Source organism: Dipteris shenzhenensis, chromosome 20 (assembly GCF_047967505.1).
Source record: "Dipteris shenzhenensis isolate YYH24624 ecotype China chromosome 20, Dip_SZ_1.0, whole genome shotgun sequence".
In the NCBI taxonomy this organism is placed as follows: Eukaryota; Viridiplantae; Streptophyta; class Polypodiopsida; order Gleicheniales; family Dipteridaceae; genus Dipteris; species Dipteris shenzhenensis.
The window spans coordinates 6,743,983-6,757,645 of record NC_141615.1 but is presented as its reverse complement, the minus strand read 5'-3'; the positions used below and the strand labels follow the sequence as shown (position 1 = coordinate 6,757,645).

Genomic DNA, 13,663 nt, shown 5'->3' with positions numbered 1-13,663 from the left:
CTTCGGTCAATGAGACTTGGCTTACGCCAAGAGGATTAACCTTGTTAACCAAGGTGCGCCAACTTCGATTGGAGAGACTTGGCCATAATTAAGGCGCTTTGACTAATGGTCACGCCCCTTAATTACGGTTGACCTTAGTCGACCAAGAATTGTGTTCTATGTTTTGTTCACATGTTTGCTTGGTGGGGACGCCCACTTAGTCTACACATTATTATTTGCATGCAAAGCACTAACCACCCATGGTTGTGCGCTTTAGTTAATGGTTGCAAGTACTAAGAAAGATTGAAGAATCAAGTAATATGGAGCTAGGCGAGCACTTTGGAGATCACTCACATGACCAATTGCTTCGAACACTCCGGAGTTGCCCCTAGTGGCATGTTATTAGGAAAGTAGTTTAGAATTTGACACTTTGACTAAGCTTGAAGCTCTTTGTAAAATCATTCACGTTTTGAATTTTTGTACGGTGAACTCTGTATTCAAAATCTCTTATCGTGAATAAATCAGGGGGGTCCAGCCCAACAAGTTTCCCTAGGCCCTAGTTTGTTGTGACAGAGAGATAAAGAGAGAGAGTTGTTTGTTGTAAATGATGGTTTCAATGAGAGAGAGTTGTTCGTAATGAAGCATCACTTTTACAATCTCTTTGCAGTCCTTTGCCAGTCTTTCTGCACACCTTTCTTCTATGTTGCAAAATTCATAAAGGTATATAGAAAAAATAGGCAAGATGTCATGGAATTGTAATTATCCCAAGAAGTAAAGAGCAATGCTTTATTTTGACTCCAGTCAAAGAGGGTTTACTTTGGTGAGCTAGTTTATCTTCATCCTCATCCTCTTCGTCGGGCTCTTTGCACCGAAGAAAAAGAGGAAGAAGCAAGAAGCATTCCAAGACCAAAGTCAAGAAGTATACTGAAGGAGGCAAATCCATCCAGTTTATTCCTTATGACGGAGCTTATGGCCATACAATAAAGCATTGCAATTTATTCGGTAGTTTGATGTAGCCTTGGGCACGGAGAAATTTCAGGAACCCTCCACATTAAGGATAGTGAGTTTGTATCTCACAGGCCCGGCCAGTGCTTGGTGGAGCATACATCTAGTTGATAGGTACTGCTCCTAAGAAGTGGAGGCATTTCAAGAAGCTATTCTATGAGCAATTTCTTCCAAAGTTTTTTTGACGCAGTTCATATTGCCTGGGAGAGTCTACACATGGAGCTAGGGGAGACAATCAAGACATATAATTCGAAATTCTAGGTTTACAATATCATCCTGTTTTGAGAAGTTTCGTAGAAGGTAAAGCTTTGAAAGTATCGAGCGAGACTACCACCCAAAGTACGAGCTTTTGTGAATATTTTGCCCAACACCAAATGCAAGATCCCACGCACTCGGCATCAGTAGCATTCCTTATGCATATGCAGGACCCACCGTCCTTCAAAAGGAAAAAAGAGCAGAGTGGAAAAGAGAAATTTCGCATCACCTCGACAGCGAGGGGAAATCAAAAGCCCTATAAAGGCAAGATTACTTACACGCCAGACCAGATCGAGATCTTCAGTGAGAAGGAAAGTGTTGCTGCGCAGTGCCGCAAAAATTCCACGGGCTTCAGGGAGCAGAAAAAGCCAAGGGAGCTGCCAGTGATTTTGGCAAGAGGAATCCCTGATATATTAGCGAGAGTGGCCAATCCAAACGCCAAAAGAACTTTGTCTTTCTTGAGGGAAAGTGAGAGATCAAAGTGTTTTGATACTGTTTGATCCAAGAGCTACATATAGCTTCATTTCAAAAGACCTAGCCTTGAGGCTTGCCTATATGGTCAAAGTGATACACGAATCAGAACCCACTTTTATTGAGCAAGCCATGGGAAAAGAAAAATGGGAGAAAGCCATGGATGAAGAAATAGATGCCTTGGAAGCAAATGCTACATGGGAATTGGTACCTTTGCCTAAAGACAAGAATGCAATTGGCTGTAAGTGGGTTTATAAGGTGAAGCACAATGCAGATGGTTCTGTGAATAGATACAAGGCAAGATTAGTTGTCAAGGGGTATGCACAGACATATGGCATTGATTATAAAGAAACATTTAGTCCGGTTGCAAGGATCGCAATTGGGACGAGCACTTGATGCTCAGTTGATATTCCGAGGAGTTCTATTCTAGCTACACCCCTTAGTGGGAAGCTTAGGATTCATCTCTTCATTAAAGCATCGTGACATAGTTTTGGGGATTCCCTCATTTCATACAAAGGGGAGTACAAGCTTTTGGTGCCTGAGAGGACCCTTGGTTTTACTTTAGAAACAAGGAGCACAAGATTATTGCCAAAAGAAAAGTAAAAACAACTTCTATTGTATCGACTGTTTCAGCTGCAAAATCAATAAAATCTTTTATTTCTGCACATATGAATTTCATTAGAGATAAAGGAATGATCCCAAAGTTGAATTGAGTCCACTGAAAAAGAAAATTTCCAGTAGTGGAATTACCGCCCAAGTTCCCAGAGGATCACACATCGAGCTTGGATAGAAGAGATTATGACGCAAGTACAAGATCTACTTTCTAAAGGGCTCATGTAGCATGCGGGGACTTGCTGTGTGGAAATAGATGAATGCAGAAGGAGAACTCAAGCATGAAGGACACCAGAGATCTTCCTAACTATTGTGCACTGCTTTGTTTATGATGCTGCCATAAATGCCCTAACTACTGTACATGAATGCCAAATCGGCATCCAAACTGAGCTGAATACTCCTCTATCTGAGGCGGCCAGAAACTGCCCTGCTTGGAGAACAAGCTATGCTGCTGAAACCGACTGCCCAAACATTGACCTTGCTGCTGTCCAAACCTGCCTATGTGCTGCATGTAGAGGCTGCAAGGTATCATAACCTGTTGGAGGAGGATTCGCTGCTGTCTTTGGTCCTGTACATGCGCTGAAAGGGAGCTACAACAAGGCTGGAAGGGGTTGAAACTGAATGTTGAAACAAGGGGCAGAGCAGGGCCTTTGTTTTGGCTGACTAGGCTACCTGACTGCCTGTCTCGGGTTGACCCCAACCGCGTTGGAGCCTAGTTTGGGCACCCAACTCAGCCCTAAACCCTGCCTATCCTAGCCTATCCAGGTCTACCTAACCTAACCTCTCCCCGGCAAGCACACCCACATAGAAGCTCTCTCGATATTTTCTAGCTCCTTTACAGAAGCTTGACATCCAGATGGGTGGACGTGGCGAATGGAGCCCGCAAAGGCAACCGTTTCAGCCACTCTCTTGGAGCAACAACAGAGGGTCAATAAGGCTCTCAATATCAAAATTCGTGGGATTCCTCGTATAGTTGCCACACCGATCGATGACGCAACCATCTTCATGGCTACCACTTTATGGTCTCAAAGCATGCAATTTAGGGGGCTTGGCACGTAGGAAGAGACCCCAACCAAGAGCAGCCCCTTGTCATACGCTTCCACGACACTCAGGCTTGACTAGCAGCACTACGTCGTAGATTGGTCATGTGGGACCATCCCTCGATATCCATGGAAAAGGACCTCACACCCCTACAAATTGAGGAGCCGCAATCTAATACAACAGCGGAACATGGCTCGCAAGGAGGGGAAGTGGGCAGCAATATGAAATGGACGACTCCTCACCAACCCCCGTCAAGCATCTGCTCGCTATCCTACATAGAGGGCGGGGTCTATGAAACTCAGGATACCGAGACTCTGTCTTGTACCATCTAGAACTGCAATGGTCTCATGGTTAGAGCCGGGAACTTCTCGAAGTCCTACATAGGATGAGACATAGTTTTCTACACAGAGACACATCAGAGTCCAAAATGCCCAATACCAATTATTAGCGGATACACTTGGGAGACAACATACAGAGACAAGACAAGGGATGCAGATGGAGTACAAGGGTCAGAGGGTCATCAGGGAAAACTCGGTCGAAAGGAGGGGCACGCATTCCATATTCCTCTAGAGTAAAATCCGAGGCATAGCCAATCACAACCTTTTCATCGCAGTATGCTACTTCCACCAACGACATCCCATTTTGCCAGAGATGTACACAAGGAGGTCACCATACGTAGCCCTCCATCCAGACATTATGGACTTCTGAAACTAGCCTTCAATATAAATCACAAGGCAGTAGAACTACAAATAACCAGCCAATGCTTTCACATTAAAATATTCAGCAAGCAACTTAAACACAGATTGGGAGCTAGAGTGACTTTGCATATATACATATTATATACGTATATATACAACCAGGAAAAAGACACAAATTGGACCCAAACCTTGGTGCCCCTTGTGGTATTTCTTTAATTAATAGTCTCTCACCCTATGGATCGCACAAATCCCAATACATCAACTTGTTTCCCATAAGAGAACTAGCATCACAACACAGCAAACACTATGGTGGTCACACATGTACCATCGCTCTCGGGGTTCCAAGGATACTTCCCATTCCAGGCATGGACTCCCGACCCTTACCTACTCAACAACGAGGCTGTACTCAAGATGTGCCATCTCCCTAGCAACCATTGCATGCATGTGACTCATCTCCTAAAGAAACCAAGAGTATGTTTCTACACAAAACAAGATACCCACCAAAAGCTTTGGAACCTCTTGTGACGCTGCCTTTCGTGCATTCACCTGCCCAGAAGTCCCCTTTGGCTTTAGACTCAGAGCATTCCACATTTCCTCAGGCATCAATATAGAGAAACAATAGGGTTTGCAGTGGAGAAAATAGACAATACTCAGACACAACTGAAGAACGGAACTCAGAAAACATAGTGCCTGTCAGTAATAGGAAAAACTGAATACAAGAACCTCAAGCCGTCGTGTCTCAAGGACCGTGGCTGAGGCGAATCAGAAAGATGATTCCATGTAGAGAAACGGTAGAAAAGATAGCAACAGAGGGAGCGAAACGCAGTCCTCCGTGTAGCGCGATGATGACGAAGATGATGGAGGGCTGGAGCTGCCCTAGGAAATCGCTGAAAACAGCATGCTTTGAGGAAGGAACCTTCAGGCTATCTAGAATAGCAACATGATGAAGAAAAGGAGCTCACCTGGCTGTAGATTTGGAGGTGTATGCGCAGCAGAGGATGAGGAGATGTGGAAGCTCGTCGGCAGTAGCCTGGAGGTAGGAGAGGATGGCAGCAGATGAAGAGGAGAAATTGAAGTAAGCAGAACTGGAGGAACAACTGGAGGTTCAGGGCTAGATCTGGAGGAGAGAAATAGAGAGACAGAGGAGTTGGGGCAGAACTGGAGCAGAGGAGGCAGAGAATGAATTGGGGCAGGCTTAATAGCCAGTTCTAGAGCAGGAGGGGCTGTAGCAAAGGATGGAGGCGGTGAGGAGCAGCTGCAGGTCCAGTCAGAGTGAGGGGGTAGGGAGTGTTTTATAGGCTTGACCTAGGAGGTTGGCCAGCTGGTCGGCCAGCTCCTAGGTCGGTGGGCCGGCCAGCTCCAGGTCGGCCAGCTGGTCAACCAGTTCTAGGTTTGCCAGACCAGCTGGTCGGCCTGATTTTGGCAGCTGGTCGGCCAGCCCTGTTTGGTGCCCTTTTGTGCCTTTGATGCCCCTAAAATAGGGAGCGCTGCAAGCTGGTATGTTTGCCCCTAAAATTGGGGATTGTAGTTGCTTAACACCCCCTCTCAATTGCCAATTTGGAGGGGCAGACATTGTGTGCTTGGAGCTTTGTGTAGAGATGTTGACAGTGGTGGTGGCTATCCCTGCGAAATGCCCAAGAGATGCAATGCAAAAACGCAGAGAAGGTCACAAGAGGAGTGCCCTTGCAAGGGAATTATTCACTTCCTCAAGTGCTTGAGTTACACGTATGATCAGCCGAAGTAAGAACACTATGAAGCTCGAGAGAATAAGCCATCCCCTCTCACCGCCGAAAGGTGAAGGAAAAACAAAGGTAAAGAACAAATATCTCGTAGCAGCACTGATAATCCAGAGATGGTGGGATTCCGCCAAAGGAAGAGGTCGTAGCTGAACAGTGAGCCAATGTGTGCCCGATCTTGGACCTCGGGAGAGAGGAGTCTATCCCTGCCTCCATGCAGGTAGAAGATTCGAAACAACAGTCATCAAGACACATCTGAACAGAAAGGGTCCCGCCTAGGGAGAACTTGTAGATCCTGGAAGTCGATGCCGATGGAGATCTGGTAGAGGTGAAGGATCATGACCTCCTTGTTCGAAGGAATAGGGAGTGTCAAGCCTGAAGCTGAAAAGGGAGGGAGGGATGGGAGTAGAAGATGGAGGTTAGAAAGGGAGGGAGGGATGGGAGTAGAAGATGGAGGTAAGAAGGGGAGGGAGGGATGGGAGTAGAAGATGGAGTTCTCTCCCGTAGTGCGCAGCGGGATGAAGAGGAAACTAATATGTTCATAGGAGTGATGCTCCCCGTACCTATGGCCTCCATGAAGAAGCAGGATCTTTAGATCACCAGAGATCTAGGGTCTTTAGATCACCATGGCTCTGATACCATATAGAGAAACGATAGGGTTTGCAGTGGAGCGATCAAAATAGACGATACTCAGACACAACTGAAGAACGGAACTCAGAAAACATAGTGCCTGTCAGTAATATGAAAAACTGAATACAAGAACCTCAAGCCGTCGTGTCTCAAGGACCGTGGCTGAGGCGAATCAGAAAGATGATTCCATGTAGAGAAACGGTAGAAAAGATAGCAGCAGAGGGAGCAAAACGCAGTCCTCCGTGTAGCTCGATGATGACGAAGATGATGAAGGGCTGGAGCTGCCCTAGGAAATGGCTGAAAACAGCATGCTCTGAGGAAGGAACCTTCAGGCTATCTGGAATAGCAACATGATGAAGAAAAGGAGCTCATTAGGCTGTAGATTTGGAGGTGTATGCGCAGCAGAGGATGAGGAGATGTGGAAGCTCGTCGGCAGCTGCCTGGAGGTAGGAGAGGATGGCAGCAGATGAAGAGGAGAAATGGAAGTAAGCAGAACTGGAGCAGCAGCTGGAGGTTCAGGGCTAGATCTGGAGGAGAGGAATAGAGAGACAGAGGAGTTGGAGCAGAACTGGAGCAGAGGAGGCAGAGAATGAGTTGGGGCAGGCTTAATAGCCAGTTCTGGAGCAAGAGGGGCTGCAGCAAAGGATGGAGGCGGTTAGGAGCAGCTGCAGGTCCAGTCACTGAGAGTGAGGGGGTAGGAGTGTTTTATAGGCTTGACCTAGGAGGTTGGCCAGCTGGTCGGCCAGCTGGTCGGTCAGTTCCTAGGTCGGTGGGCCGGCCAGCTGGTTGGCCAGCTGGTCGGCCAGTTCCAGGTTGGCCAGACCAGCTGGTTGGCCTGATTCTGGCAGCTGGTCGGCCAGCCCTGTTTGGTGCCCTTTTGTGCCTTTGATGCCCCTAAAATAGGGAGCGCTGCAAGCTGGTATGTTTGCCTCTAAAATTGGGGATTGTAGTTGCTTAACAATCAATGCCCCTAACTTCAGCCCTGCTAGGCTTTGTCTTCATCAAGCAAACTAGAAGCATCCAAATCTGTCTCAAGCATCAAGACACAATTGACGAGCGACAGAGTCCCTGACGAAAAATGCCTACAAGCCACCAACCCGTGCATCGATAGTTCTGGCTTGAACGATGTGCAGACCAGGTCCTCCACAAGCTCACGGGATCTTTAGATGGATCCCTGCCCACGCAACAGGCCAAGGCTAATCCTTAGGCCAAGCACACAGCTCCCACAATGCCAAACGTCCAACCTATGAGCTCATGCGTGCGCCATCAGACCATAACTGCTCGTCGGCTAGCCAGCCTTAAGGTCCGACAAAAAAAACCTTATGATGGCCAACCAGACTACCCTTTTGCTATTTCTCCCAAAATCCATCTGTCCGAGCTCATAGCATCCGTGCAATCCTCCTCTAGCAATGATAGCGGCCTCGGATCTGGCACCTAAAGCAAAGTGCTCCTTTGACTCGATCTTCTGTCGATCACACATAGTGCAAATGAGGCTCTCTCTACTGTACTCGTCCACTCTCAATGCGGCGTTGGTGAGATGAAACATGGACCTCTCCCATAGAGATCCTCAATGAATGTGGGAGGTGGATCTAGGTATACCTTGGTGGATAAATAAAGCCCGATACGCAAGCAATGATCCCTGTAGAAGCTGTGCTTCATTGGGAGCGCACTCTATGCCAACTAAACACGTGTAGCTTAGAAGGTCCTCTCGAATGACCTGATTGACCTCGTGAGTGGGATAGACAGAGCTTCAATGTTGTACCTAAAGGGGGGTAATCTGTCTACATGGAGCCCCAATCTCTCGAACCACTTGCATGTGTGTGCATACCAACATCTCCGATCATTTGACACACTCAAGAGGGCATTGGTGTGCACCCCTATACTTGTAAACCCAGACTAGAATAAGGTGATGACTTAAAGAAAACTCAACCTCGACTAAGAGATACTTTAAAAAATCAAACATATCCTCTTAACTCCACCCTCACTAATACAACTTTTAGCTTAATCTTTACAAAAAATGCTTGAAACCAAATGTACACAACCAAGCTACTTAAATAATTTAAAATTAAAACTAATAGTCAAAAATAGGGACTTCAAACCAAAAAAAGTTGATTAAATAACATATTAAAAACAAGATCTAACACGATCACCCTCAGCTGCTATGGCCATAGAAGAGGACAGTGCTAGCCATGGTAGTCTGCATTGTCCTAAGGTATGCGAGCCGTACTCCCTAACATGGTATAAATATGTGATGGCCACATCAAGCTGCAATGCTCTGGTGGGAACTGACGCCTTGCTGCAAGATAACAAGAGAACATAGAGCCGCTCTACCCCAGCCTAGTTTGCATGTCAAAGATCTTGCCCCCACCAACGGTTGCCATACATGCCTACTGCCTAGACCAAGGAGTCAAAAAGGAGAGCCTTGGTCTGAGGGTCCTAAAAGTGTGAGTGGAAGCATCGTCTCTCTAGCTAGGCCAGTGAACCATATCCTTTGCTCAACCAGGCTTGCATCGCCGGTCTCATTGTGAAAATAGGGCCAGAGAAGAGAACTCCCAAGTATCTATAAGATGAGACAATCTCAACCGATGATCCATCAAATTTGAACCGCTCTCTATGCATGGCTGCTCGGATGTGTTGAAGATCATAACCTTAGTCTTACCAAGGTTGACCCTCAAATCGTGTAACTCACAGAGCACGTGTAGTGCACCCGGGTTCTTCCCCTCTCTAATCTATAGAGTTTTTTCTCCTTTACAATTACAACTCTCAAACTCCTTGTTACCTAACCCTTTCCTAATTGATGTATTCACTTTCTACCACACCTTAGCATCCCTACTCCTAATGTGTACCTTATTATTTTCTCACTCACATTTTGATACTTTTCACCAACCTTTTCTCTCTTTTTTCGTAGGTTTTCGTTATTTAACCTTTTTTCCTAATGTATAACTTTTTTCTAACATTTAGCTTTAAGCCTTCTTTTAAAGATTATGTTTTTTTGCATTTACCCTCATTACTCCGACATAGTTAATCCCTTCCTAAAACGTTTTTTTAAAGTTCTACCTTGACCTAGTACTCCTTCCTATTTCCCGCACTCTTCTCCATATTTAACTATATCTCCCTATCTCTTTCTACATTTCTTTTGTTGCGCTGACCACCGTGCTAGTTCAAGCACAACCACATTGGCCTGACTACAGCACAAAACTTTTGCCTTGCCACCTGTCATTGCGCAGCTTCGCCATCTATCGCTGCGCAACACAATCTTTTGCTACGCTGACCACCATACTGGTTCAAGCAATGATGTTGGCATGGAGAGACCACCACGTTGGCGTGAAGACCACCGTGGCATGTCAATCTCTAAAGGGACCCCTCAAGGTCCATATCCGCAACCACCACGCTGGATGTTGGAGCTATTTTAGTTCTAAACCAAGCACAAGTTTGTAGCCTCCTGCTTGAAATCGTTAACTTGTATCACTGTTCTCCTGCTCCTATGTCCTGTCAGAAATAAAGCATGAACTATCTATTAAACTCTCTCATTCTTTCACAGTCCAAAACTAGAGTGTAACTGTTCATATACAATCACGGATGAAATCGCAGAGAGCAGACAATCCTTCAGGAGACCAAAGAACCTGTATTAAAGAGACTAGAGGGGACATACTCGACAGAGACACCAGAGCACCACAACTATGGATTGTTGCTTGTTACTGTTACAAAAGATAACTTCAGCATATAGATCCGACTCCTACAGGACCAAAATCTACATCTCTGAGCAGCTGCTCAACTCTACGTACTACAGGCATGTTCATCTCCACAAACGACACTCATGCGAGTTGTAAGCATGCACTCGAGCTATAGAGTCCCCGGAGCAAAAGAGAGATAGTCAACCGCTTTCCCAAATATTGTAGAAGCTAGTAGAGTCGCTTCCACGCTGGTACCTCATTGGATCAACTGCAAACTGTTCTCTGTAAATGCCATGCAGAGGCCAGCCCCCTCAAACATGTGCATGGACCAATCACGAACCAGAGTTACATATCCTCTTCACACAACTTCTCTGCACATAAACTAGCCAATCAATATGCCCTTACATATGTCGTATGGTCCAAGGAGCTCCAAACCCTTCTCCTGCCTCATAAGGGTGTGCCACAACTGAGAACTCCAAAATCCTCCAGTCCTGCAATTACTCCTCCTCCCTGTGCACTTTACAGTCCCCCCCCCACCCCCTCCTATCCCAGCATGACATTTCACAAAGTCTTTGGCACTATGTGGCATGCATCAGATGCAAACAGGTCGTTGGTAAAATATAGTGTCAAAGGAGAATGCACATGAAGGCATCGACACACACAACGTAACTTCCACTGCCAGTGGTCATCAACACAGGCATGAGTCGAGCACCACAGATGTAGGTTTAGAGATGATGGACAGAACCTCTTCCCATGGCGGTCCCTCCATAAGTAAAGATGCTATAGACATCACGTGGCTCAACACACAGGCAAATGCAAATTCAATACCAGCCCTTCTGAACTGCTCCCCATGCCTTGATTTTTTTGTATTGTTGGTTGCATCTAACCAGCCTGGTCCAGGCCACGCTGGTAACCATGTGAACACTTTCGCACATCAGGGATATTCCTGCTCAGGAATGGAAAAAAAAGAAGGGAAGAGGCAGAAAAAAGGGGGGGGGGGGGGAGGGCGGGGCCCGGGGGGGGGGGGTGATGCATGTTCACAATTTGGCACAATTAAGAGTACTCACCAAAAAAAATCGTGTTTTTGGAGTCTCAACTCTGGTCTTTTGTTTGGGGGGGCTGTCAACCCTAGGCTTTTATTTTAAGTATTGATTTGATTGGGTTGACAGTTCCCTTTAGTTACTGCAATGGGCTTTACTACCAATTCACTATAAGATTCCTCCCTCAGAACAGTCTGAACCTTTTCTGAAGGCTACCAGGGCATGCATGATTTTATTTTGGCTTTGAAACATTTTTCTTGTCCAGTTATATTTTGCAAAAAGGCGCACGTGGATCTTTTGCAGCTGCAATTCCCAAACACAGAACAAAGGAGGCAACCTTCTGAGGGCAGCCCTTCACTGGAAGAAACATAGAATAGCAGCTTCACAGTCATCAAGCAATACTTCTTGCAGACGTAAAAGGGATTTCTGTGCTGCCATATGATGTTCAAGATAGCCACAACAGTAAAACTCACAAACGACCCTCACCTTGTCAAACAGCATTCCCTGAGGTGCACATAGAGACTGCAAAGCAATCCGACCAATTTGCTGCATCCCCTCAGCAGGTCTACAAAGACAGAAGACCGATGTGAAATTATAGCAAAGGTCCCCAAATATTATATACTATGAAGAAAAGAACAAATATACTATGAAGAAAAGAACAAACTAACTAGGCAAAAATGACCAAAAAATTTTCAGGACGCTACAGGCATTTGCCTGAGCTCAACCACAATGCACGAGGTTGGACCCTATGATTGGATGAATCAGGAACATGCCTAACAAATCGTTCAGATTTCTTACATCAAGCAGGGATTAGTACACAGATTTTGTCTTAATACATCTGCTTTTTGGCTTTATTGTGAATTCCATGTACGGATCACTAGAGCAACTTTCAAGAGACCAATCGCAGACAGAATCTTGACAAACGTATCAGCACCGAAAGGCCAAAAAATCTTCAATCTCTCGATTCACCTATACTATCATTCGAGATGATCAATTATAGCTTCCTGCATCCTTACTTTTTAAGCGGTTTCAAATGTTATTTTGCCTTTCGGCAAGCTTTGTCAATACATACACAAAGCTGTACAAGGAGCTTCACATAAGTTTTACACTCTGCTTTCGTATATACAGGTATATGATGTACCTTGATAATTTTGAGATAAAGCTTTGGCATTTCTCTTGCAGCTGACAGAGCGTTGTTCCTTCTTGCAGGCTTACGCACTCCACGTTTCCAGCAGTTAGCAAAGACCTTTCTATGGGCTTTCTCAAATCAAAGGCGCTGCAATAGTCTTGCCCCATACCTTGGAAAGACAACAAAAAAGTGGGTAATTTCTCTTTGTAAGGAGCTCAAAAATTTCCTGAATAGTTTTGCGAACCTGAGGAAATAGGTGACGGCCTGTGCGAAATCCCTTGTCGCTGAGACATCAACTCCTGCCGCCACTGCCTGCGGCCTTCTAGAGATTGCTGCTCGTCCAAATATTTCCGATACTGCCAGGCGATTCTTAACCCCTCCCCCTGGACAGTAGAAGGTACCGGGTCAACATCCAAAGAATTGCTGCCATCAAATTAACAATATCCTCTTTCCACTAAACCAACGTCGCTAACCTGCGTGCCTTTAGTGGAAGTGCCATCATCCGGCCCATCTTTTGTTTTGGCTACCCCAGGTAGCGTCCCAAGGAAAGCATCCGGAGAGGAAATAGAACTTGCAAACAGAAGGGACTCCCCCTGCACTAAACCCTGCGCCATGAAATATCTTAAGAGAATCATGTGGTGAGGAGCATTAAGATCTTCCATGACCATTATCAGACTTCCGACTGGAAATCCTCCACCTACAATCTGTAAGCCAGAGGTCAAGGGGACACGAGTCACACGACTCAAAATATTACTCAAAACCAATCGTAGCACAGACAAATCGACGCTGCCATCATGGAAAAATCCACACATAAAGGATATGGTCCAAGTCCGAGAATCCAGATGAAACCAGCGAAGTGCCATGAGGGCCTGGTCTGGCAGACGGCGAAGGGAGAGAAGGGGTGGGGGAGCTGCCCTTCCTAATGAAGCTGGAGATGCGACCTCGCGAAGCCATGAATTCTAGCCAGCGATCTACGAAGCTTTAGGATATTAACATTTGTAAACAGAAACAAGAAAGAAGAACTCTTTCGAACTTCAAATTTACGAATTTACCTAAAATTTTTGCTTTTGGAATTCCCTAAAACTATTCATGTTTTTGTCCTTAAAATCTGAAAAGTTATAATCTACAAATGTAAACAAGAGTGCATGTATGCACAAAACTTATGAGGCCCTATCAATCAAGGCTCTATCCAAAAGAAATTTAAGGAAAGAAATTTAAGGACAATTTTTGCATCCAACTCAAAGGGGATAGGCTCTACTTAACCTTGAGAGACTCGCTTATTGTCACTATAGCTCTCTATATTACAAAGTTCATTTTTTTATCATGGAGCACTTTAACTACTATCTTAAACTAAAACTTGGATCCTACCGTTTAATGAACATATCATAAAGAG

The 13,663-nt window shown here is 45.5% G+C and overlaps 1 protein-coding gene across 1 annotated transcript in view; it reads right to left on the bottom strand.

Annotated features, from left to right (window-relative positions):
• Positions 1-13,263, bottom strand: part of ELO1 (Paxneb protein-like protein) — a 30,578-nt gene extending 17,315 nt beyond the window's left edge. The window contains exons 1-5 of the mRNA XM_087391491.1: positions 13,093-13,263; positions 12,744-12,977; positions 12,515-12,653; positions 12,283-12,439; positions 11,628-11,706 (exon numbers count right to left, since the gene is read on the bottom strand). Of these exons, the coding sequence (XP_087247617.1) occupies positions 11,628-11,706; positions 12,283-12,439; positions 12,515-12,653; positions 12,744-12,977; positions 13,093-13,224 (741 nt within the window). The 5' untranslated portion in view covers positions 13,225-13,263. The remainder of the gene's footprint in view (positions 1-11,627; positions 11,707-12,282; positions 12,440-12,514; positions 12,654-12,743; positions 12,978-13,092) is intronic.
• Between the last annotated feature and the right edge of the window lie 400 nt (positions 13,264-13,663).